The sequence below is a fragment of the Brachypodium distachyon genome, chromosome 3 (assembly GCF_000005505.3).
Source record: "Brachypodium distachyon strain Bd21 chromosome 3, Brachypodium_distachyon_v3.0, whole genome shotgun sequence".
NCBI lineage: Eukaryota > Viridiplantae > Streptophyta > Magnoliopsida > Poales > Poaceae > Brachypodium > Brachypodium distachyon.
Genome location: NC_016133.3, coordinates 20,119,245 through 20,146,169, shown reverse-complemented (window position 1 = coordinate 20,146,169; position 26,925 = coordinate 20,119,245). Strand labels below are relative to the sequence as shown.

At 49.1% G+C, this 26,925-nt stretch overlaps 3 protein-coding genes across 4 annotated transcripts; 2 read left to right on the top strand and 1 right to left on the bottom strand.

Annotated features, from left to right (window-relative positions):
* The first annotated feature begins 722 nt into the window (after positions 1 to 722).
* Positions 723 to 5,904, top strand: LOC100841347. Its single transcript, XM_003573685.4, has 3 exons — positions 723 to 1,012; positions 3,658 to 5,129; positions 5,314 to 5,904. The coding sequence occupies exons 2-3, from the start codon at positions 3,857 to 3,859 to the stop codon at positions 5,379 to 5,381; spliced, it is 1,341 nt and encodes a 446-aa protein (XP_003573733.2). The 5' UTR covers positions 723 to 1,012; positions 3,658 to 3,856; the 3' UTR covers positions 5,382 to 5,904.
* Positions 1,980 to 9,027, bottom strand: LOC100839409 (thaumatin-like protein 1). Of its 2 annotated transcripts, XR_002965408.1 has the most exons (4): positions 8,702 to 9,027; positions 7,878 to 8,601; positions 6,949 to 7,371; positions 1,980 to 2,184 (listed from the first exon to the last, which is right to left on the bottom strand). XR_002965408.1 is itself a non-coding variant. In XM_014900126.2 (3 exons), the coding sequence occupies exons 1-3, from the start codon at positions 8,754 to 8,756 to the stop codon at positions 7,014 to 7,016; spliced, it is 1,137 nt and encodes a 378-aa protein (XP_014755612.1). In that variant the 5' UTR covers positions 8,757 to 9,026; the 3' UTR covers positions 6,808 to 7,013. The 2 variants fall into 2 exon arrangements, 1 of the variants encoding a protein (XP_014755612.1); XM_014900126.2 differs by lacking the exon at positions 1,980 to 2,184 and having other exon boundaries at positions 6,808 to 7,371; positions 8,702 to 9,026.
* Positions 9,028 to 12,532: 3,505 nt separating this feature from the next.
* Positions 12,533 to 13,627, top strand: LOC104584094 (F-box protein At3g07870). The gene has a single exon (XM_010238222.1). It carries the CDS (start codon positions 12,533 to 12,535, stop codon positions 13,625 to 13,627), a length of 1,095 nt encoding a protein of 364 aa, XP_010236524.1.
* Positions 13,628 to 26,925: the final 13,298 nt, after the last annotated feature.

The window sequence follows — 26,925 nt, the reverse complement described above, 5'->3', positions numbered from 1 at the left end:
TCGGACCATAGTTTTATGTTAAGTTGGCCACGAGTGGTCCTAAGCTAGTTCTGGCGGGTTTGACCGCCTACGTGACGCGCTGACCAGCTACACGTCGTCACAGCAGAAAATTGAAATAGAGAGGAATTGGCCAAATCGATTAAAATTGACCAAAAGCAGAAGAGAATTTTGGGTAATTGCATTTTTTTTTAATTTTGCTCGATTTTCCCATTTTGATCGATTTGGACAATTTCTCTTTTTCGATTTTCTCGTGTGCCAACGTATAGCTGGTCAACGCGCGTAGGCGGTCAAATCTGTCAGAACCAGCTTAGGATCTCTTGTGACCAACTTAACGTAAAATTAAGACCCAAATGTACATTTTCATAATTTTAGAACTAAGTTGAAGCTTAATATTCCCTCCATTTCACAAAGGTTGGCGTATTTTGTTTCGTTAAAACAAGCCTTTAACCAATAATTACTTTATTAATATATAACTTATATGATTAGGAACCATGATCATTAGTAAGAATTTTTAAAAACGGATCATTGATATAAGTTTCACGTATGAACAACAGATATCAATAGATTTTTTATTGGTCAAAATCTTGTCTCAACGAAACAAAATACATCGCCTTTGTGAAATGGATGGAGTAATAATTAAGACTCAAATGTACATTTTCATAATTTTATGACTAAGTCGAAGCTTAATAACAGCAGGTCCTGTATTTTGCTCAGAGGGAGAACCGACGCCGCCGAAGAAAACGCCACGCCGCCACCGAAGAGAATAGCAAGAGAGATTGAGAGAAACGCCGCCCCTCCTCTCGGGTCCGACTCTCGGGGTACCACGAGCTCTCCTCCCTCCCCTTTTTAGCTGTCGCACAATTCACCCCCTTCTTCCCCGCTCGCACTGCCGTGCTCTCCTCACTCCGCTTCTTTGTCATCGCTCGCTGCCGCACCCTTCCGTTCCATCCCGGGTTTCCCTGCCGCCGCCGCCCTGTCCACGGCGGATGGTATGCCGACGGGCTTCACCGAGGTTCGTTTCCTCCACGACGATTGGAATCTCTGCTACTTTCTTGTTTCCTCGACGTGTTCTCGGTGGAAGTTTGATTAGTGCTCTGCTCCCACCTGTAATTTTTCGCTCATTCGCCACAATCCTATGCAAATAGACGGACATACTGTCCGAGCTAGTTTTGAAGTCTACGGATTTGCTTGCTTGTGTACAGATGTTGTAATCTAGGTTTTTTTTTTCTTGCAAAACCAAATGGCATTTCAGTTCTGTGCTGTTCTGTTTATTTTCGGTACAAACAGTTCAGTGCAATATTTTGGGTATTTTTTTTCTTCTTCTGCACTGAAGTTTAAAATGGTCTTAGTTGTGGCAATTCAATTTCGTGTGAATAGATTTGTCTGTCCACCTCTCAAATTCAATCATTTCATGTCTCGTTACCTCCCTATCCTGGCAGGAAAGGTAACCTTGAAGTTTACAGCTCTTTCCCATAGGAGTTAGGACAAGTAAATTACCAATGCAAATATTTTAGAGGTGCGAAAATTTAATAAACTTCCAAGCTGAATAGTATGCGTAACTCAGTAACTTTGAAGTTTGGAGTTATACCTGTTGATCGTACTACTTCTGTGAGCTCGACTGTAGTTTTTGGTTAATTAATATGGGTAGGTAGAATCTAATCGCGCTGTAGCTAATGCTGAACCTTTGCTAAATTTGATCTTTCTTATGCAGGGCCATTCTGATTGAATAAAATTTAAATGTACGCTTGGTAGAATCTATTATGACTATGTACATATCACACATTTTTATGATGAGATTTTATGGTTCTAAACAAGGGTTTCAGGCAGGGCAGCCCACAGGCAATCACTAGTGAGCACGCAACAGTTGCGGTAGCTATCGCATGTTCGCCAGGAACTATAGATCTATGAAGTGCTGACTGCCCAGTAGTCAACTAGAGCAACTAGCAATAAGTATCACATGTTCTGGTAAACACTTAAAAGAATCAAAGAAAAATGGCCATTAATCTTCAGAACATAATACTACATCAATTAGTTATTTGATTATATATTACAAGGAGACAAAAAAAATCATGGCAGCTAGCCAGTTTGATCAATCATCATTGTTCATCTTCCTCAAATAGAAAGATAGTCTGCAAATAGCTCTTGCTTCAAAATGTTGCTGTGTAATTCGGCCACCCCACTCACCTGTTAGAAGGATTTAACACATTTCAGAGGATGGTTAACATATAGTGATTTGGAAAATAGATATAGATAAATAAATATAATCTTGTTGATACTAAATAAGAATAATCATGGTCAAGTAGAGGATACTCTGTTACATTAAATAAACAACAATAATTTCTGAAATTGAAATCTACCCTGCTAGATGCATGTTGTCAGGTTAGGTATTCAGAAACTATGTGAGATTATTTTTTCAGTTTGGAGTGGTTTGTGTTTCAGGAAGTAATGATTAATATACGAAAACCCCAAAATGAGATCGGGCTCCAGGAGCCCATTATTTCAAAAATAAAAACAACATTTTGCTGGTTCCAAAATGATGAAAAACAAATACACATACATATAGATGTGTATTACATACCCTGTAAAGTTTCATTGAGAAATATGTTGATTTGTGGTCTACACGTAAAAAACAAATGTGCATATTTCTCATAAGTGTACTGTAAAATTGGAGGCTAAACCCTAAACACTATATATTTTTTCTGTAGCCTACATGTTAAATTATTTAGTCATCAAATTTTACATACATCTATATATACATATATAAATGTTTTTTAGATTGTTTGGAAGCTGAAATACAATTATCATTTAAAAAAAATGGGGCTCACAAAGCACGCACTCTGATTAATATGCATTTGAAGTAGCCAGCCAGCAAGGAGAGCTATTGCATCAAAAACCATCAGCTGGGCCAGACATCACAACATGTGAATGCTAAGTGAGATCCAAAAACACACAGGAGCTGCCATACTGTATTGGGACACATTGAGCCGGTCCTGGAGAGGGCTTCAACCGCAGCTGCCGGCAAGGCCCGACAGAGGAGGTGGGTGGCTGGAATAGCAGTTCCAACGACTGGAGCATCGCGGAGGAGGCGGGCGATGAGGGCGGCGGCTCCAATGATCAGACCCCAGCGGAGGAGTTGAGCGACGGGGCTGACGATGCTGCTGTCAATTCCAGCTTCTAAGAGGATTAGCCAGGCGGACGAGGCGGTGCTTCTGTCAGTGGCAGATTCTAGCAGGAGTAGCTGGGTGGAGGAGGTGGCACGTCTGTCAAGGACACCATGGCAGCTCAAAGAGGGTGTATTCTTCAGGGCTATGGGGGGGCTCGCTGGAAAATTGCAGGGCGTACACTTGAAGCCTCGTCCATGATGCAGTTGTCCCACTAGGAGCTAAGTGGGCCTTGTTTGCGCCTTTGCGGTGTGGCTTAGCAGCTTAGTGGGTAGCCCTTGCCTGCTTACATCCCTATTCTGAGCTAGTGATATGTAATTCTGTATTTGTACTACAAGATATGTTTTACTTGCAACTTATAAGATGTGATTCTTAGATTGTATAAAAATGGACATGAAAATATGTATTTGTACTACATCCATTTTCTGCATTTCAAATAGGTCTTATATTTTATTAACTTATTACTGACAAATGTCAATGCCCTGTATAATTGCAGGACTTATTCATGTGAAGGTCAATTGTTCTCATCAGTAAAGTTGGAGCAGAGAGACAGAGATTAAAGAGTATGGTTTGTTCAAAGCAAATAAAGTAAATCAAAATATTGGAGAGTATGACTGCAAGAATCAACAAGCCTTGCCACATTATTCCTGCCCGTTGCTTCTAGCCGAACCTCCAAGTTATAAGGTCACAGGAAGATGATGAACCCTTATGGGTTCTTGGTGCATATCGTCAACACTATTGTCAACATTATGTCTTCGTTGGTGTTGCGGGCAGGTACTATCCTGTTGATGGCAAAGGAAATGTTATCATATATTTTAGGTTTTAGCTTCTTTTTAAAGGCTAAACCGCATTGCCTTTTGTTACCCACCTCACCAAGCCTGCTGCCAGATGATCTCCTCATCGAGATCTTTCTCTGCCTTCCAGCACATCCCACCTGCTTGATCCGCACGTCGCTCGTCTGCAAGCGATGGCACTGGCTAATCAAAGAACGCCGATTTGTCTGTCGCTTTCACACACTCCATCAGAAACTCCCCGTGCTTGGCTTCTTCAGCAACTCCACCCGCATCCCCCGTTTTCTCCCCACTGGGGACCCTCCTGATTGTGTCACAACAGCAGCCTTCTCCCTACCTGACGACCCCTTCTGGCAGGTCCTTTGCTGCCGCCACAGCCTTGTCCTCCTTGTTAGCTCAAGTTGGGATAGACTCCAAGTGTGGAACCCCATGACTGGTAATCGGCAATATGTACCAGTTACTCCTGATGTGGATAGTCGTCTTCATCATGGCATCGTTCCTGAGAGCCATGCTGCAGTGCTTTGTGCAGCCGGCCACAATGAGCATGGTGACTGCCGCTCTTGCCCCTTTGTTATAGTGTGGGTATTCACCTGCACGCGCTATGCATATGCCTCTAGATACTCATCGGATATTGGCATCTGGCACTCCGTGGTGTCTTCACCATCACCATCTGAGGTTGATTCGAGGCCTAGCGTCCTTGTTGGAAACGTCTTGTACTGGCCACTGAAGTTAAAGTATATCCTTGCATTTCAGCTGGACACATGTAGATTATATCATATTGAGTGTCCACCAGATACACATGGTATATACAGGAGGAATGTCCACATCATGAAGGCAGAGGATGGTGGGCTAGGCCTTGCTGCCTTGACAGAATTCAACCTGCGCCTATGGGCTCGGGAGTCGGATGCTGAGGGTGTTACGGGATGGGTTCTGCGTAGGACCATTCAGTTGGATGCATTCCCTCCACTGAAAGTGCCATCTCTGGCATTGACAGCAAATCATTTGACTGTAAGGCCTCCGGTCAGGATATTGGGTCTCGTTGAGGATGATGATTCTGTTTTCATATGGACAAAAAATGGTGTCTTTGCAGTCCAGCTAAAGTCCATGCAGTGCAAGAAGATTTTTGAGGCTAATGTGTCTGCATCTATCTTCCCATACATTGCCTTTTATACCACAGGTGCTTATCTCCTGACATCAGTATGCTTTGCCTTCTTTTCTCTGTTCATTCCTGCCTGCACCTTGCAATATGTAAGTTGCCAGGTTTCGTATTGCTGGGAGCGATGAAGCTTTATCTTTCTTCGTTAGTATGATTACTAGACAAGTTGAATTATCTTCCATGTTTGTTTTCCCTATGCTGGCAGGTGGTGTGGACGGACCCGTGAAAACATTGGAGCAGCAGAAGATGTCTAAATCTGCTGAATCCCTTTAAGTGGATAGGCATAGTGGCCACAGTAATGGCAGCCTCAAACAGGTGCTCACTATCTTGGAGGAGAAAACACCAGTAGTTCTTTGATGAAGCTGTCTTGTTAATCACTATCAACTAAGTTGGTCATGGCAAGTATGTGTTGGTGCTGTACTATCTTGTGCACTCGATTAGCTCGTTGCTCTATGCCTCTATCCATCCGGAGCTTGGGCATTGAAGCTCAATTGGAAAATATGAACTCAGGTAGGAATGGGCTTAAAAAACCGAAACCGAATCTGAATTAGCCAGTACCGAATTAACCGTTACTAATTTTGGTTAACCGAATAAACTGAGCTAATGATAAATAGTCTATAACTCTTCCTCGGCCCAAAACGCAGAAGTCCATTATATGTTTTGTATGAAGTGCTTTTAAACTTTTATGCAACCCCAAGCCTGCAAGACTTGGGTTATGTCAAGATTTCTCTGTTTGAGACTTCGAGTCATGTATGTGTTGGAAGTTCTATTAAAATTCATGATTTGATGTTGTCTATTTTCCTATCAGTTCACAAGTTCTGTTACATGGTTTAAACCAGAAAGTGAACCGAAAAATTTCGACGAGGCTAAACCTCATGCTTGAATTCCTCTAAACTTTGGAGGAAAGATCCCCATCATATGAAATTCCTTCAATGCAAATATTATGATCCAAATGACATTAACTATTCCTTAGAATTGAAATCCTCCTTTTTCCTCCAAAAGTCCTATGACCCAAAGAGAGCCTAAAAGTTGTGCAATTAGAACAAGTGCATAAATGCATTAGAAATTGTGCAGTAGAACCAATACATAAACACATTAGAAAATAGTACCGCTGTAAGGAATGCAGAATTTATTTGTCCCAGATTTAGTAAAGGGAGTAGATTTAGTAAATGGAGTAGTAAAAAATGTCATCGAAACATCAAAACCCATTAGTTTTGAAGATCTGACAAAACAGCAACACAATGGAATTACATGCGGATGAATCGACGTAGTTTTTCTACGATTACGCGCTGCTGGTCAGCTGGTGCGAGCCCACGCATGAGGCTGCATGATTACCGATCGAGCCAGGGAGGGATCTGCCTTTACAGCGAAACGTAAAATGCCCTGTAAAACGATGAAAGAGAGAGGAATGACGCTGTAAAATTTGTACAGAACAGTTGTGGAGAGGCGAGGCCCATCCCCCTATCCCGTCACATCCGCAGTTCCGCACGCCCCTTTCGCGGCTGGACTAGAAAGCAGTGCGCGACTAGCTAGCCGGAGTGGCCCGTGACCACCGCCTTCGTGCCTCGATCTCCACGCCCCCATGTGCCGCGCGCCCGACACCACGCGCTGGCGCGCTGCACGGCTGCACCTACACTGCATATGCACGCGCGCGCGCGCACCGTGCCGTGCCCGGCTAGCCTAGGGCCACGAACCGACATTGCCAGCCCAAACTGAAATTAAAATCTTGTGAAGCGGAGTACAACTAGAGCCAATAACCTACGTACATCACGATGGAACGGTGACAAAACAATGGTGTGTCCCTGGATCTAACCCTACAAGTTACAAATCTTTCTCTTACCCGATCCTGCTCTGCCAGTCTGCCGGTTACCATCACGTCGCACAATGGCGAGCGGCCACCACCAGCTATCGTGTCAGCAGAAGCAACGCCAATGGCGCCGCCACCAGATACAACGAGGCTGCCGCGAGCGAGTCCCCTGCGGCGGTGACGTCGCCGGTGGCCATGTTGGCGAGCCAGGAGTCGCTGCTCCCGCCGCCGCCTTCACTGAGGAACACGCCCTGACCGCCGACCTCGCCGCTCATCGGCATCGGCGTGCTGTCCGGGATGGCGTCAGTGAACGTCGTCCCCGGCATCGTCGTCCCAGGCATCATTGTCGGAGTCGTCGTCCCCGGCATCGTCGTTGTCGGGGTCAGCGTCGCGACCGGCGTCGTCGACGCCGGTACCGCCGTCGGCGTCGTGCCCGGCAGCGTGGTCGACTTCTGGCTGCTCACGGGACAAGAGAAAAGACAGGACAGGCTCACATGGTCAGTTCACGAGCGTGGAATGGCAGAAACAGTAAACAAATGAAAGAAAACAAAGCTTCTTGTCGCACTTCTCATTCCACCCCATTCTGCTGATAACTGAATCTATAATAAAGATCTTGCCTAGATCTGTCGTTTTAATCTCGATCCTCTTATCTTTTGAGCACACAAGATTAGCAGTAACAAGAGTGGAGTGAACGATGCGATGATTGATAAATTTCTCAGACAAAAAAAGTCACTAATCTCTGACAAGGCTGAGCTAAAGGACACGAGGGGGAAAAAAATCAGCAGCGGCAGCCCCTCATGGGTGGCCATGGCGGAATATCTATCTACAAACATCAGCTACAAGACAGCAGTAAAAAGGAGTAGAACAGATCAACCCCCCTACACAAGCCAAGAACCAACCAAAGATCCAGATTTGCAATGTGCACGGAGGGACAGGCTGGCCATGGAAGTGAAGTGACTGACCTCGGGGACGCGCCGGGGCAGAAGGTGACGGTGTAGTCGGGGCCGCCGGCGCAGGTGAAGGTGGACGTTGGGTCGTCGAATGCGTAGCTGTAGGACCTCGGGCACGCCATCTTGAACACCTGCGAGTAGGCCGTGGGCCGGCACGCGCTCGGGCTCGCGAACGCCCCGCTGCAGCAGTACTCGGGCCTGCCGAACGCCTCGCACGCGCTCCGGCAGGACCCGCCGCCGCTCGACCGGAGCTCCCCGGGGCACATCGCGTTCAGGTCCGCCGCGCACCCGGCCACCGCGCACGACCCGGGGGCGCTCGCCGTCCCGCCGCTGGCGCCGCGCTGCTCGCCCGAGGACGACGGCTCCACGAGCACCGGCAGGTTGTAGCCGTCCACGAGGCTCACGTCGTAGAAGTCCAGGCCGGAGCCGGTGCCGTCCAGCGTGAACTCGGCCAGCGTGGCCGGCGGGGCCGCGCCGGCGCCGGCGCACTCGGCGGCTCCGGAGCCGCAGTCGCCCGTGGCGCAGACGAGACGACCGGAGCCGCTCTGGGCCGAGCAGCCGGTGCGCGCCCAGAGGCGGCCGGACCAGCCGGAGGGCGCGGGCACGGCGCGCGACGCGCCAGTGGGGAGCTCGAACCCCGTGGTGCCCAGGCGCGCGGTGCCGGCGTTGGACAGGATGCCCGGCCACACCGTGTCGCCGCACCGGTTCACGAACGTGAACGTCGCCGCTTCCCCCTCTGCACCACCAAGAAGTAGCGCAACGTCAGCCAGTTCGCCACCCAAAGCTCACGCAAAGAAAGGAAAAGAGAAGCATCGATTTGCCACGAAATAGTTTACCTCTCCACAAAATCAACAAGAGCAAGAGAACGGTGATACATCTCGGCAACTCCATTGGCGAGGAAATGCTATGCAGTGGTGTGCTGAGGAAGAAGCGTGCAAATGTTGTACAATGTCAGGCGAAAGGACCGCAGTTATTGCTCACTCTCGCTTCCCCCCTGCACGGATGCTGTGGTGTGCTAGCGTGACAGTTCAGCTGGAGAAGACAGAGGATACGAGATGGAAATGGCGATAGGGCAACTAGGGCAAACACTAGAGAAAGGAGAGGAGAATCTTTGGGGTGGCTCTGAGGACTGTGCTTATTGCAGGGAGTGGGTCTAAAATTACTTTACTTCGCTTTTAGCTTTGTTTTGATCCTGTTTCATGGGTAGAAGACAAAGTGGGGATGGGTCCTGGATTGATTGTCCTTGGTTCGTCCATAGGTTTTGCCGTGTTTTTTTCTCTCCGTAACTTTAACGATGAAAAGGCTGTGTATTTACCAGAAAAAATCTGGGTTTTACTTGGTTTTTAAGTATTTTTTTCTAAAACTACCTTTTCCATCTACTATAACTGTCTGAAATTTAGTACAAACTAGTGCAGCAACTACAGAAAGTTAGTGTTCCCTCGGACTGACGTGGATTTGTATAATTTTTATACGAATGCAATCGACATGCCATCGGTTAATTCGGATGGATGGAGTACAAAATTGCAAAGGAAATTTAATACAAACTACCTTTTTCATCTATTATAAGTGTCTGAAATTTATTACTTTTCCCGATCGGTATTACTTGTCTCAAATTTGACCAAATACGGATGTATCTATGTGTATAAGCGTCTAGATACATGTAATTCCGGCCGGAGGGAGTACAAACTAGTGCAACAACTAAGCAGAAATTTAATATTCCCTCCGACTGACGTGTATTTGTATAATTTTTATATGGATGCAATGGACATGCCGTCAGTTAATTCGGGACGGATGAAGTACAAAATACAAACTAGTACAACCGGAAGGAAAGCAGAGACATATGCAGGAGGAAAACAACCTGTCATTGAAACATCAAAACACGTTAGTACAGCAACGAGATAAAATTATATGTGGATGAATCGACGTCTGAATTCTGCGATGAATCAGCACTGGAATAACAAATCTGTATTGGAATTAGAATTTATTGTGTTTTTCTTTTTGCTAAAACAACTATCAGTGGATTACTAATTGCCAAGAAGCGGTCGATACAAAAATCTGTCTGCAAGAGAAGTGATCCAATTTGTAAGAAAAACAGGACCAACGTTCATACAAACATAAATCCATTAAGGGAAGCCTAACGAAAACCAACACGCGGCCACAAAAACCTAAAATACACTTAGGTGGGAGAACGACGGGACAAGCCCCGCCGCACCTCAGCTGCATATTTGATTTGCAGGTTCAACTAATTGCAAACGGTTGTAAACTGTAACAGCCGAAGTGTTCTTTCATCCGGTTGCTGCTAGGTCCATCAAAGCAATTAAGCAAACAAAACCTGTCAATCGGCTTACCAGTACACTTTTCTATGATGTTCTTTTTTTTTACCGTTTGCTACTTGATTTTCTGTACCAGTAACTCTGTGATCATAAAGTCAGTAAAACGGAGGTTTTGGAGGGAAAAAAGAAACGATGAGAACGAAGATGGTAAACGCAGACTTTTCAGCTACAGAAGAAAGATTGTACCGTGACCTAAGATGATTTGATTTGATGCCTCGGCGATTCATGTATGAAGTAGCATGTGCACGAGGGACGGCATGTCGATCGTACTAGTTAGCTATTGCTAACCTAAGCTACTACGATCTAAAACATATATCCAACTGAAGTCTGGAATATAATCATTTTCCGGGGAGAACTTTCTGACCATGGCATCATGTCAACTCACAGTACATTAGAAGGATATACATTAACAGTATCAAAAAGAAGAAGAAGAAGGTTATACTTTTAAGTTTATCATGCATTTAACAAAATCGACGTATCAAATTAACCAGAAAAATGGATTACTCTACAAACTGAAATAGGACTCTTCGTGTTACCAGACTATGGGGCTGTTTGGATCACGCCCGAGTGAGCCTTGCCAAAATGGGTAAGCCAACGATTTGGCGGAGCTTTTTGCCGCCAGCATCTCGCCAGCGTTGGGCGCAGAAATAGAACGCTGTGACCAAATAATTGGCGTGGTTGCAAATTCCTGACGCTAATCCAAACGAAGTCCAAATTGGTTTGGTGAGCGGCGGCTCCAATCCAAACAGACGCTATAAATCTAAAGGAATAAATGCTCCTTTGATTTGTCGCCCATTTCCAAAAAGTTTAACAAAGCATAACTCTTCTCGGAAGAAAAACGGAGTATATATAGCTCTTTGACTAATTTCTGTGTGGAATGGTCTCTGGCCTAATGGTTCGGAGCTCTTGTTGAACCCTTGAGGTCCTGTGTTCAACTCCCTTGGGAGTGAATTTTTTTTTTTTAAAAAAAAAAAATCCCCTCGCCCGTCCCACACCAAACGGGTCTAAAGCCTAGTCCGATCTCACAGGGGTTGCGATGTCGCTATGTATGGATGGGACCGAGGTTCTGGGATTTTCAGACTTGCGTGAGAAGTCTTCTTCTTACAAAAAAAAAGCCTGGGGGCTCTCAGCTCCCAGCAGGTCCTGTTTTTTTTTGACTAATTTCTTTCTGCTCCTCACACAATTCCAATCACCTTTTACAAGACAAGAAGTACATATGATTTTTATTAACAAAGGCACATTTATTTTAGGAGATGGTCGTGGTACTCGGTTTTGGGAAGATACTTGCTTGGGGATAGCCCTCTTGCGATTCAATACCCATCGTTATTTAACATTGTGCAACGGAAAGATGTTGTTGCCGATGTTTTATCGACGGTACCCCGAAACATTGAGTTCAGACGATTATTGACTGGCAATAAGTGGGTAGATTGGTTGCACTTAGTCTAGTGATTAATGGTTAATCTCTCCACAACGCCTGACAGATTTTGGTGGAAGCTATCTCCTTTTGGAAATTTCTCGGTCAAATCTATGTACAGAGATATTATGGATAGCCCCATGAGTTTCTCGCGTAAATATATTTGGAAGCTAAAAATCTCCCTCAAAGTTAAGATTTTTATGTGGTTTCTTGACCGAAAACGAGGCGGTCGCGGTAAAAGAGGTTAGGACCTGTCATGACCCCCACTTAACAAAAAAAAAGGACTTGAATATGCAGTTTAGTAATTTTAGGCTAATTTGGCACCTCGTCAATAATATTAGTACTGGTGCATTTTACTCTAAATTTTACAGCATCGGTCATGTCCAGCTGACCCCTTAGCTAACGTGTATTCGGTCAGCGCGTCATGTAGGCCGGTCAAACGCTTCTAGACGAGCTTAGGACGTGTGTTGACACACTTTATAAAAAAATAGGACCTACGTAGGTAGTTTAGTAATTTTATAACTAACTTGAAACCTCGTTAATAATATGAAGACTGCGGGTATATTTTGGTCGTGGATTTAATGTCCGAATTATCCATTAGATATGTTCTGGAAGGATAATGCTGGTACGAAACTACGAATAGTAATACGTTGTAACAGCCGATGTAAAAAAAAAGGAATACTCCTAATTTTTTTTTGAGTGGAGAAAAAAAAAGAAATACGTTTGTGCCCCAAATTGCAGGCGGCTTGACCACCCCGTAACCCATCCAAGCCCGGCCCAAAAACTCTCCATAGTTGCAAACTTGAGAACCAAGTAGGGTATCGATTAGCATTCCGTTTCAAAAACCACCGGAAAACTCTCGATCCATCGACGAAACCCAAATCGAAACCCCCCGCAGCCGCAGGTAGCACGTAGCACCCATGGACGAGGCCTGCACGAGCTTCTTCTCCGACTGCGCTACAGACACCTTGGTCGAGATCCTGCGGCGGCTCTCACCGGCCTCCAGCCGGCGATGCCGCCTCGTCTGCCGCTACTGGCGCGCCACCATCGACGAGCGCACCAAGAGCCTCCTGCCGCAGAGCGACGCCAAGACCCTCCTCGTGGGAGACGGCTCTGCCCACGTCCTCGGCGATGGGTGGAGCCTCAAGAGGGTGATGGCCAGCCCCCGCAGCCGAAGAATGAATGTGGTCGGCACACGCAACGGCCTGCTTTGCCTCTGCGACGACAGCAAGCCCGGCGGCGCCATCCTCCTGGCTAACCCGTCGACCGGCGAGAAGCTCGCCCTCCCGCTGCTGACGCGCGCCGATATCTCCTCGTCCGACTCTTGGCACCGCGCGTACAGCTTCGCCCACCATGAGAGGACGGGGCGGCACACGGTTGTGCACGTCCCGTTCTGCTGCTGGGCCTGGGAATTCCCCAGGTTGCAGGTTTTCACGCTCGGGGAGGCGTCTTGGCGGGACGTCGCGACGCCGGCGATCAACGTGGGTTGTCGATTGGGCGCCGGCGTCGTCAGCGTCGATGGCGGCGCGACGTACTGGGTCGCGCAGGGCTCTGGCAGGATCGTGTCGCTGGACCTCGAGGACGAGCGTGTCACGTCAGTCAGTGCGCCGCGCATACCTGCCGGATTTAGGAGCAGCTTCGAGCTCGTCGGAGTGCACGGGAGGCTGGGCGTGACCGTCTGTGACGATGGCTCGCGGCTCGGGACGTCGAAAACTAAGGTGTTGGTTCTTGAGAGCGTGAGTGGACAACATCGGTGGGCATGCTGGTACTATGTGGAGTTGGACAGGTGTCTGCAATCGCCGTTGAAGCCACACTTCATGCACGGCGAGTACCTACTGATGAAGGGGCTTCATGCTGTGTGCGCCAACAAGCCAAGCGGCAAGTGGAGATCACGGCATGGCGATGTCCTGCTCAGTAGGACTGACCAAGGCAAGGATGTCTACATTGGTGATATCTACCGAGCATTCCCCTATGTCGAGACCGATGAGCCATTGCGGCAATACAAGCTCTGGTGACTTGGTGAGTACTGACCGACGGTGGATGCAGGGATCTGTTACTTACTAAAATCAATTATTGTCGAATTAAGTATTCTTAACTGATCAAAATATTTCTTTGTAGTATATTGTAGACTGTCGTGTATTTAAAGTGAGAACGAAGGAAGCATACCATGTTAATCTTATTTCTGCTTTACTATATACAACTTGGGCACTGAGGTGCATGAAAGCCCGTCTCGTCACTTGATTGTCGAAACAACATTACAAGTAGGAGATCAAAGACAACAATTCCAAAAAAGAAGAAGATGGAATTGGAAACAAGTTCAAACGTGCGTTCATCGCCTAATGCAATTCACTTGATGATATGTACTCCCTCCGATTTTAAATTGTTTTGAACTAAAAAAAACAACGACAACGATTTAGAATCGGAGGGAGTACACCCTTAATATTTGGTAATATTACAAAATTAAGATATCTATTCTGCTGAGAACTTACACTTCAAAATTGAATACGAATACGAGTATGTTTGATAAACGTAACTAAAAAAATGTACGACATGCATCATGTTTGGGTGCAAAAAACACCAAACTTGGTACGTAGCCAGCTAAAAGAAGAGCGGGAAAATCCTTTCTTCGGAAGGCCGCTTCGTGTCCAACAGGCCAAGCCCCTTGTAGCAAAATCCGGAGATAAAATGCGACGACATGGGCGTAGTTCAGATGGTTTGGTTTCTTGTGGTGAAATCAGCCTAACTAGATCCAATTCCTATATTTGGCATGTGTGCACGTTCGCATTTTTCTGGATTTATTTCGGAATTTAACTGGCGATGTTCTTTCCATGAGAATGACGTAAGGTGCTCATAGGGGTAGCAAGGGTAGGTGTGCGCTCGTGCGTTCATAGAGATGAATGTGTGCGTGTTTCCCTCGTCATCGTAGGAGAATGCGGTTATGCTAGGCTTGAGAACTAGGTCTTGTCCTACCGCGGCGCGGCTATGGTGGTGGCATCTGTGGGTGCAGGGCGCCGACAATGACCATATCCTGTGGGTGTCGTGGTCCTCTTTGGAGACATTGTTGTGGTCTTCCCCTGTTTTGGGTTGTCGTGGTGGTGTCACGGCAAATGCCATGTGATGACTTAAGTTGGGGCCGATGGACGATGGAGGATCCGGAGGAGGGATGGCGTGGTGAAACTTCACACAACGTAAAGAACACACGGTGTTTATCCAGGTTCGAAACCCTCTTGTAGAGGTAAAACTCCTACTCCTGCCTTGGTTTGTATTACCCGAGATGTATGAGAACTACAATGTTGCTCCTTGAGCTGTGTTGAGAGGAGGAGGAAGAAGAAGAAGAAGAAGAAGAAGAAGAAGAAGAAGAAGAAGAAGAAGAAGAAGAAGAAGTAACTAGTACTCAATGGGGGAACCCCTCTCACAAGAGGGGTGATGCCTCTATTTATAGGCTAAGGGTGTTACTCTGCCAGGTGGGGCAAGGGGCCACCCTGACCATACTTCCGGGCCCGCCGGGTACTGCCCGTGGTCCTCTCCGGGTTTTTTCGGGAGGGGACAATGCAGCCTCGTGCTTTTCATCCTGTGAGAGGGCGCGCACTGTAGCCACGCCCCGGCTATCGTCACTGTCCTTCAGCGGCGCATCACTGTGCAGTCGTCCGACACGGCGATGTGAGCAGCGACTGCTTTTCCGTCATCAAAGGACCATAGCTTTACTTTAGACCGGAAGATCAGGATAAGACCGTTGGCATATCCCGGCTCCAGCCAAGATAAAATAGCTTTAACCTGTCCTGTAGACATATGAGAAGATTACGATGTCGGCATACTTTTGGTATGCCGGCATACTTTTGGTATGCCGGCATACTTTTGGTATGCCAGCCTGTTAGCAAGTCGGCTTACGAGTGTCGGTTTATTTACGTACGCCGGCCATGCTTTCGCTTAGTCGGCCACCATGTGTCGTCATGACCCTACCTGGGGTCATTCCCCCGACACTAGTCCCCGAAGCTGTTGCGGTCCGACAGGAAAAGATGTTGGGCCACGACAGTTTCCCAAACCTTGAAACATTTGGCGCTAGGAAAGATTCGACCATGTATGATGCCGACATGATCTCGACCTTTTTCGGCCGAGACACATAACTGCCGACATTCTTAGTCGGCATAACACCTTTCGTCCCGGGCCAAGGCTATCCTGTTTAATCTCGGACTACGAGAAGTTAATTCTCCACCGACATCTTCGCCACACGTCGCACTTACTCTGTGCGTTATTTTATTAACGAGAAGATAAGGCCCGTGACACTGTTGGCACGCCTTTTGAGGCGAGTGTGTCATTGACGTGGTTATGACTAACCACGTACTTGACTCGAGTATACCTGGTATAGCCCAGCTGAGCCCCCACAAGGAAGCCTACTTTGACTCCAAGAGTCTCATACCAAATCTCACGACTCAAGACAAAGAAGGTTAATTAGAGTATATCGCCTTATTGTAACCGACTTGGACTCTACCTGAGACCTGAGTTCCTGCATATATAAAGGACCAGGAGGGGGCGCCAAGAGGACACCCCCAACTTAGATACAAGTCGCCTAGATACACTCGACGACTCGGTACATCTAGACTCCGCGGCACCCCATTGTAATCGACTCATCAATACAGATCCGACAAGCAGGACGTAAGGGTATTACCTCATCGAGGGCCCTGAACCTGGGTAAATCGTGTCCCCTGTGTCCTTGTTAGCCGACGAGTTCGCCAACACACACACTCATCTTTCCTTGATACAAGTCCATCAATATGTACATTGTCGAAGTTACATCTTCGTCCTTGGCACCGTCTGTGGGAAAGAAGTGTGTTGGAAACACGACCTCGGTGGTTTCAAACTCTTCAAACCCGTCGTCAACTCAGGCGGAGTCGATGACCTTCGGGTCCTTTCACTTTACCGCTCACCCTCCCGCCAGCCGCACGGTATTCAACGCGCTTGATACTAGCGTGGATCTCGTGTTCGGGGAGTTCTATCTCCGAGCCGACCAAACTGGCATCCTTCGACTACCAGATCTAACTGCTCCAACTCGGGAGAAGACGCTTCTTCCTTCACCTTCAGGTAAGAACCCGCTGACAGATCTGGTGGAACCACTCGGAGGGCAGGACTCCCTCGAGACTCCCTCCGGGGTCGAGGCCAATTCGCCTTGTTGTGCCGAAAGCCCCATCCCAAATGACGCTGGCGACTGCCTGGAACAAGAAGGCTACCATGGCAGTAACAATCCTGCCCCCAAGTGTGCCATCGCCCAAGTCTTCATGACAAACCCTGTACTTCAACTCCTTCGATTGCGGATATGATTGTAAATCCGCAAGGTGGTCATCCAGCAGCGGAGAAGTCGCGGGTTCAAGCAGCACCTTGACTCGGGAGTTCTCATGGATGATCCAACTCCTGCAGAGTTGGAGTTATATGTGAACTCCTTGGCCAGGAACCGCTTCAACTTGGTCAAAGAAAAAGAAGAGTTTGTTAACCAACAGAAGCTCGAAGCTGACAAACTTAAGAAGATAGAGGAGGAACTTCAAGCATCCATAAAGGCTTGGCCGGAGTCATCCAACACTTTGGGGAGAAGCGCTCCCCTTCTTCGAAACGCCCATCGCGGGCCCCGTTTCCATAAATTACCCGAGGAAGACAGAACACACGCGGTTCGTGATCTCTCCTCAAGCTTCCTGTCAGCAGATGATCGCAACGAGGCGACACTTGGGATTACTGAAGAGGCACTCTGAGCTGCGAGTACTTATCTACAGTCAATCCCACTCCCAACAATGACCCGCGCTGGCGCGTCTGCGAGCAAATCCTTAAGGGATTAGCTAAAGCAGGAGCTTCATGTATCAAGCAAAACCTGACCGCCCTGCCTCATAAGGATGGCGAGCCTCAGCATGATCGCCGATTGCCTGACTCGGGTCAAAACAAGCATAGGCAAATCCCTCACAGAAGCAGTCAATCTCCTCGTCGAGCCGATAGCCGCCTAGCCGGCTGCAGAGAGGACTCTAATGATTTAGACCATGCTTCGGTCGTCGGATTCGTCGAACCAGGATGCCAAGAAATTTCAAGCCACCTTCCGACTTAGTCAAATATGACGGAACACGGGAGTCCAGAACCTGGTTGGAGGATTACCTCACCGGGGTCAGATGCTAAGGTGGAACTCGAACCACCGCTATGCAGTATCTTCAACTCCAGCTCAGGGATCCGGCTCGCACTTGGTTAAACAGCTTGCACCACGGCGAGCTTACTTCATGGGACGAGCTGGTACAAGCCTTCACACGCAATTTCAAAGCCACGTATAAACGACCAGTGTCTCTCGAACAACTCCTATCGTGCATTTAGTACGAGGGAGAGTCTATCCGCTCCTATATCCAACGATGGACCAACTCGAAGCACGTCTCCGAAGAAATCTCAGATGAAAGCGCCATAGACGCCTTCAAACGAGGTCTTCGTCGAGTCGAGCTCAAAGAGGAATTGGGTCGCGTTCGACCCTCCACCATCGGATATCTGATGGAAATTGCCAATCGATGGGCGGATGGAGAAGACTCAGTTCGCAATGAACGACGTCGATCCCCAACTAACAGCGCAGATCGCGCCTTCGAGAGACGAAGGAAAAGAAAGGGTCACACGCACGACGAACTAGCCTCGCCTGATCTCATTGCAGCCACTTCCCACGTGGAGGGTGACCGCAGTGGCAAAATCCGCGAGCCTAAACCTCAGTGGCGACGCAAGGGAGGTCAACCTACGCTCTCTCAGTAGTTGATGGCTTCTTGCCCGTTCCATGTTTACAAAGACGAACAGGGCAACATCAAGCCTAGCCATCCTTTGAGGGAGTGCAGACGATTCAAGGAGTTACACCTCGAGCTCACCAGAGCGCAACAAGCAAACTCACAATTGAGTCATCCCCATTACCCTGGCAATAGGGCCATCATGACGACACCGGCGACTCCAGTCATTGGAGCTTCATCAGCCAACGTACTACAGGCTAACTTGGTCGAGGTAATGAACCACTCTTTGAAGCAAACACTTGCTGCTGTCGAGTGGTATCCAGCGCCAGCAGGCCACTTCTGCATGATTCAGAAGAGCAGGCCAACGAATAGGGTCCAGAAGTTAATAACCCGACAAGTACATATGGCCGTGGCCACACCACCAGCAGCGCCACAGTACCTTGATTGGTCTGAAACGCAAATCAGTTACTCTCGAGAAGATCACCCTCCCAGGGTCCCACGACCCGGACACGCTGCCCTAGTATTCAAAGCCCAGATCGGTGGGTACATGATGAACAAAGTATTTGTCAATGGCGGAAGTGGTCTCAATCTAATTTATGTTGACACCCTCCGTGGGATGAACCATTCCGTGACAAAGCTTCCTGCAACGGATACATACTTCCATGGCATAATACCGGGCAAAGCAGCCACGCGCTTGGCAGAATCAGCCTGGACGTCGTATTCGGCTCACCCGACAATTTTCGGCGTGAAAGACTCGACTTCGAAGTAGTCGACTGGCCTTCACAGTACCATGTGGTACTAAGCCGAGTCGCGCTGGCTCGCTTCATGGCGGTCCCGCATTACGCTTATCTCAAGCTCAAAATGCCAGGGCCCAACGACGTGATCACCGTTTCAGGAAATTTCACGCGATTAGACATCGACGACGAAGAATTCCGTACAATTTCTGAGTCCTTCGGCATGCATGAAGAGTTTGAACAGCTACAAGCCTCAACTGGCTTAGTGCAAACACCAATCTCCAAGAAGCCGGCTCATCAGCCCGAGTTTAACAACAAAGCGGACACCAAGGAGGTTTAGGTCCATCCGACCGACTCTAGCAAAACCGTTGTAATATCTACAAGCCTTTCTCCTATGCAGGAAATGGCGCTCATCGAGTTTCTCCGTGAGCGTTGGGAAATCTTTGCCTGGGTGCCAGCTGACATGCCAGGAATTCCCAGGGAATTAGCAGAGCACGCGCTTAAAGTGGACGAGAACGCAAAGCCGATGCGACAACCCATGCGGCGTTTCTCGGAGCCAAAGCGCAAAGCCATCAGGGAGGAAGTTAAACGACTCCTCGAAGCTAAATTCATCAGGGAGATAAAACAAGCGACCTGGGTAGCAAACCCCATCCTTTTCCCCAAGAAGAATACCATAGTGTTGCGTATGTGTGTCGACTTCACATCGCTTAACAAGCACTGCCCAAAGGATCACTTTCCTTTGCCCCGGATTGACCAGATCGTCGACTCGACCGCCGGCTACGATCGATTGTCCTTCCTGCATGCCTATTCAGGCTACAACCAGATTCGACTCAAGGTCGAACACGAGGAAAAGACAGCATTTATCACTCCATATGGAGTTTTCTGTTACACAACAATGCCCTTCGGGCTCAAGAACGCATGCGCCACCTATCAGCGCTGCATGCAAGCATGCCTTGAGCCTCAGCTAAGGAACAATGTCCAAGTCTATATCGATGATATAGTCATAAAGACGAAGAAGGAAGAAACGCTTCTTGACGACATCCGGGAGACGTTCAACAATCTGGACAAGTACAAAATCAGTTGAACCCAACCAAGTGCACTTTCGGAGTACCCGCCGGGCAACTCCTTGGATACTTTCTGTCGGCTCGAGGCATCGAGGCAAACCTGACAAAAATCAGTGCCATCCTAACCATGAAGGAGCCGACTAAAATTCATGAGCTCCAGCAACTCACCGGTCGACTCGCAGCCCTGAGCCGATTCATCGGTAGGCTAGGCGAGAAAGCCTTGCCTTTCTACCACCTTCTGAAAAAGAAGAAAGATGACTTCGCGTGGACGCTAGAGGCCAGTGCTGCTTTCGCAGACTTGAAGCGCCTGTTGTCAACCTCGCCGATCCTCGTCGCCCCACAAGAAGACGAGCAGCTCCTATTATACATCACAGCCACCACTCAGGTGGTCAGCACAACGATAGTAGTTGAGCGAGCTGAAGATGGCAAGACCCACGGTGTTCAACGCCCAGTCTATTACATTAGTGAGGTCCTCTCACCTACAAAGCAACGCTAACCACACTATCAAAAGCTCGCGTATGGAGTCTTTCTAACAACACGAAAGTTAAGACACTATTTCCAGCAACACACATTTGTGGTTGTCAGCGAGGCTCTCGCCAACATTTTGAACAACTCTGAAGCGACGGGACGAGTCGCCGAGTGGGGAATCGAGCTCTCAGCTCGCAACATTACCTATGAACGGCGGAAGTCGATCAAATCACAAGTGCTCCCTGACTTCATTGCCGAGTGGACAGAGGCTCAGACTCCGGGCCCGCCTGACATGTCAAGCTCATGGACGATGTATTTCGATGGGTCGAAGCGACATGAAGGTGCAGGCATGGGTGTCGTGCTTATCTCACCCAAAGGTGATAGACTCCGCTATGTGCTTCAGACGCATTTTCAAAACCCTGCAAATAATGAAGCCGGGTACAAGGCCCTCTTGCATGGCATGCGCATGGCAAAAGCCTGCGGGGCCACGAGGCTCATGATATACGGCGACTCATACCTCGTCGTTCAGCAAACGATGAAGTCGTGTGACGCCATCTCTGATTCCATGATTGCTTATCGCGATCTCTACAACGTACTGGAAGGCCAGTTCGACGGATGCGAGCTGCGTCACATTGGCCGAAACAACAATGACGAAGCGGACAGTCTAGCCAACATCGGCTCGACTCGTTCCCAATCCCGTCCGGAGTGTTCCTAGAGATCATCCACCAGATATCCATCAAAGAAAAGAATACTTCGAGTCCCAAGAAGTCAACACTAATCGACGATGAGCAAAAACCTCTTGACCCTGACTCACCGGACGACCTTGCAGTCACAACCGGTGAAGAAGAACCCGATGAGGTGCTGATGGTCGAGTCGACGTGGATGCAACCTTTTCTTGCGTACATATACGACAAGAGCTACCTGCAAACGTCACAGAAGCACGTCGAATTGCGAGACGGTCTAAAGCTTTTACCGTCATTGAAGGAGAGCTCTATAAACGAAGCGTCTCCGACGTCCTGCAACGGTGCATTCCACCCAAGGAAGGACGGGAGATTTTGATCGACATACATCAGGGCACATGCAGTCACCATGCGAGGAGCCGTGCTATCGCGGCAAAGGCTTTTCGAGCCGGCTTCTACTGGCCGACAATGATGCAAGACGTCGCCGACATCGTCACCTGATGTGTGGCCTGCTAGATGTTCGTAACTAAGCCGCATGTCCCGGCTTCCGAACTCAAAACAATACCATTGGCTTGGCCTTTCGCTCAATGGGGACTCGACATGGTCGGGCCACTTCAACGAGCAAAAGAAGGGGGTCAAACCTTTCTTCTTGTCACTAGCGACAAGTTCACCAAATGGATCAAGGCAATGCCCATCACAAAGGCCTCTGGAACGACTGCCATCGCATTCATTCGCTCCATCGTATTCCGCTTCGGAGTCCCTCACGGCATTATCACCGGCAACGGGTCAAACTTCCTTTCTAACGAGTTCCAGGACTTTTGCGAACAGATGGGAATCCACCTGAATTACGCAGCAGTTGCGCATCCACAGACTAACGGGCAGGTCGAAAAGGCGAATGGCCTTCTCACAGTCAGCATCAAAAAATGACTCATGACTCCCCTGCATCATGCAGCCGGGGCATGGGTCAAAGAACTTCCCTCCGTACTATGGAGCATGCGGACAACTCCAAACGGTTGTACCAAGTTCACACCGTTTTTCATGGTATACGGAGCCGAGGCAGTGCTACCAGCCAACGTCCGTTTCAACGCTCCTAGAGTCACGGCATACTCTGGACCGGAAGTTGACATGCCAATGGAAGATGCACTTGATGCGGTTGACGAAGCTCGCGACGTTGCGTTCGCACGAGCAGCTGTCTATCAACAGAGCCTGCATAACTACCACAGCCGACGGCTGCGCACTCGCTCCTTCGTCGAAGGGGACCTCGTACTACGACTCAAGCAAAAGAGTCATCACAAGCTCCAATCGCCTTGGGAGGGACCATACGTGGTCACCAAGGTGATTTCGGGAGGCGCTTACTATCTCAAAGACATGAAGACAGGAGTCACATACAGCAGGCCTTGGAACGTCTCACAACTGCGACGATTCTACGCTTAAAATCTTTTTTCAGCATTTTCTTCCCCTGCTTTTCCCACACAACTTTTATTAGCATCCTTAGGTCACAATTGTTTTTAATTTCCCTCATGTACTCCGGTACTCAATAAAGTTTTCAATAAATCTCTACACAAAGAACCCTCATTTACTTTTTGGGCTCGCTACCTACTCGGTGGCTCTGCCCAAGCTTGCCGTAACATTTTACCGCAAGCCAAACAACGCTCGATTCGAAGCTCTGATCCATTCAAAAGGATGGGCCGAAGGAATACCTATCTTGGACGCACCCGACACTCGGGGGCTGACACTCGGGGGCTGCATCCAGTCGACTCTAATTCATGTCTTGGATGCACCCGACACTCTGGGGCTGCGTCCAATCGACTCTAATGCATGTCTTGGACGCACCCGACACTCTGGGGCTGCGTCCAATCGACTCTAATGCATGTCTTGGACGCACCCGACACTCGGGGGCTGCGTCCAATCGACTCTAATGCATGTCTTGGACGCACCCGACACTCGGGGGATGCGTCCAATCGACTCTAATATATGTCTTGGACGCACCTGACACTCGGGGGCTGCATCCAATCGACTCTAATAGTTGTCTTGGATGCACACGACATTAGGAAGCTGCGCCCAGATAGCAAGTAAACAAAGTACTACCCATGCAAATAAAGCTCACTTGGGTCCGCGCCCGACCACTCATAGTCGACCACGGACCCGGGGGCTACTCCCACCGGGAGCGCTGGTCGCGCACCCGGTAAACGCCATTCGCGTTCCTACACTTTTCAGATTCCGGGGAGGATAAAGGATCTCAGCGTTACTCCCACCGGGAGTCTTCAAGATGAAATTCACATTCAGATTCAATTACAATACAAAAAGCTCTTTCTACAAGAACGACCCCTGGTCAAGATACAATCTTTGAGTACATAACTTGAGTCCGGTCGCCACTACAAACAGTCATCACCAGACTCGGGGGCTACTCCCACCGGGAGCACTGGTCGCGCACCCGGTAGAATTTATACTACTACCATTTACTAAGGACTCGGCGGTTGACGTTGTCGCGCTATGAGATCTTCTTCCTTCCAGTAACACCAGCCGATGATTCTCGCCGCCTGCTCGTAAACAGCATTGAAATGAGGTCGCAGATCGATTTCATCGCCCGGGTCACCAGGAAGCTCCGATATTCGACTAAGATCGAGTCGAGGGTACTGGACCCGCACAAACGCCAAGGCTATCTTCGCCCCCCGGACCAGCTGACGGTACATCAACTCCTGAGAGACGCTATCTTGCCCAAGCTCTCGGGTCAGCTTGCTCAGCTCTTGAGGCACCTCCTCCAAGGGCCAGAATGCCTGATGAATCCATGCTCCCCAGCTGAGCCGCCAGCTGGGCCGCCAGTTCTTCCCCAAGCTAGAAGTAAGGCGTCAAAGCCACCTCCTCCCCGTTGGGTAACAAGGGAACGCCCGAAGCCACCTTCTGTAGCACATCTTCGCCGACGCCGTGTGCTAACGCTAACACGAACATCAACTCCGCATCAGAGTTGGTCTGAACCTAGGTAAACTCGTCCAGAGGACCCGGGTCAGCGCTAAAAAACTCTACGAGTTTCCCTAGCGACTCAGGCACCGGCTCGTCACGAAACATTTTTCCAAACATACCGGTGAGCACCTGGGAGGCTCCCTGGACTCCAGTCGGCTCCAGAGTAGACGCTTGTCACAACGTCGATGACCGTGTCGAGTGAACTTTCACTCAAGGGTAGGAGACCTGACAAGGAAAGCAGGCCTGCAAAAGAAGCCAAAGCGTTAACAATATATCCAAATGAGTGGATTCAACTACGATATGCTTACCTGCAAGGGAACCAATGACTCCTTGGAGTCGGGCGGCTCTCGTCTTCTCCTTCTCGGCCTCCTTGGCGAGAAGGGCGTCCGAAGCTTCTTGGGCGAGGCGTTTTTCGGCCTCCAACTTCTTCGTCGACTCCTAGGCCAGATCAGCAAGCTCTTGGATTGAAGCTCAGCGGCGTCCTTGAGCGAGTTAGCCTAAGAAAGGAGATCTAGACAACAAAACAGTAAGACACAATAGTTTGTGAACTCAAAGAAAGACTAAGCTGGAAGCATTACCTTGAGCAGACCTCAGCTCTTGCTAGCTTCGCTCCAAATCTTCGCGAAGCTGATCTCGCTCAGCTATCACCGCATCATATCAATCAACAAACTCCGTTATGGAGCGGATGATCGGCTGCGACAGTGATTACGTCAGCATCTGACTCGTACTCCCACCGGGAGAGTAAAATTCTTTAACCAAATAAGTTTACTTGACAAAAAGGACTCAATACTTACGTGACAAGCCGAAGTCGACGAGCGGGGAACCTTTGGGGTTGACGCTCCCCACTCACTGGAGAAGGCGCCTCAGGCATCGCTACCTGAGGCTCAAACGTCTCAACGACGATTGAGGGACCCAAAGCTTTCGGGTCCGACCCAGTGGGCTCAATACCCTGGGTCGTTGGTTGGTCACCCGAGGCCACAGAGCTGGCAAAGGAAAACATCTAGTTCAGTATTCAGATTACACTATTTGGAGAGCTGATGTATGAAGAATCACCTACCTGGCCTGGGTGACTCGGCCAAGAAGGCCAAATCAGCGAACAGGCGCTGGGCCGCCTGTATTGGTCTCTTTGGCTGCAGGAGGAGGAGATGAGGTTGCAGTGGGTGGACCCTCGACACCCGTCGACTGGTAATTAGACTTGGATTCGACTCCCTGCTGCGCTTCCTCCCCGTCTCCAGGGCAACCTCTTCAGTCTCGGAGTCGCTAGCCTGCTCCGGCGACTCCGAGGACTCGTCGGCCAGCTCCTCCTCCCCTGTAGGAGGAGGTTGACTCAAGGGATCTTCGAGTCTCTACAACCAGCAAGCGGATCAGTAGCTTACAAATACAAGCTCAGAACGGCAGAAACACAAATTACCTCTTCCCTTGGCCTGTCTAGGCCATAAGGGACTACTGGCGAGTCGATCTTGCCTGGAGTCGCGTCGATCAGGGTCGTTAACCTTCGCACCCGTGACTCCAGTTTGTTCAAAGATAGTTCTTCCGCATTCACCCGAGTGGGATCCCCGGGTCCTTCGAAGGACCACATCGGGTGAACGCGAGCCTGCAGCGGCTGGATCCTCATCTTGAGGAACAGAGCTAACAGGTGAACACCTGTCAACCTCTGTCCCATAAGGGAGTGCATCTTAGCCATCAGGGGAGTCGCCTCAGACTCTTCTGCAGGCGTCAGTTCGTGGCTCCATGCCGCCGTCTTCTTTGTCTTCTTCTTGATTGAGAAGGCAGGAAGACTTTGATCGGCACCTGGGGCATCAGAGTGGACGAAGAACCATTTTGACCTCCAGCCTTGCACAGATTCGCGCTGCTGGAGGGAAAAGTATTTGGCGTCGGGCCGTACCTGGAAGTTGACGCTCCCAACGACGTCCGCCTTCTGGCCTTTGATCGTAAAGATCCGCTTCCAGAGCCCCCAATGAGGGATCACCCCCAAGAAGCATTCGCACAATGTGATGAAGCACGTAACGTGCAAATAAGAATTGGGGGGCAGATCGTGAAGCTGCAGCCCATAGGCTAGCAGCATAGCACGGAAAAAGGCATGAAGGGGAAAAGAGAGCCCTCGCAGCACACAATCGAGGACGACAACCCGCTCACCTAGCAAAGGTCGCGGGTACTCCTCCTTTGCCGGGAAGCGAACCCCGTCAGGCCCCCCCGGCAACAATCCCTCGTCCTGGAGTTCCAGGATCTTGACGCGGTTGTCGGCCACCACAGGCCAGGGAACGACTCCCTTGCCGGCATCTCCTTTGACGGCATCAGTCTTAGAACCTGCGGTCTTCGTCTTGCCCATCTCTAGATGGTGTGGGATTCTTGGTCGCTAAAGGAACTCGCAGGAGTTTTTGGGCTATGGAAGCAAGGAGCTCTAGCGCCTGGGCTGATTTCGCGAGGAAGAAGAAGGGTAAAAGGCATTTCCTTTTCACCTTCCTCCTTTTATAGGCTGAATCGGGCCGAAGAATCCGGGCCACCAGATCTTTATCTTGGCCACGTGTCCCCCATCAATCGGGAAGTGAAGCGGTGAAAATAGAAACGGCAACCCATCTTTCGGCCGCAGGAATTGATGAAATCATTATGCCTTATTTACTGCACGAAGTGTGACCGTTTTCCCACTGACGCACGCCAACAGTACGTCTAGCTGTAAGGCT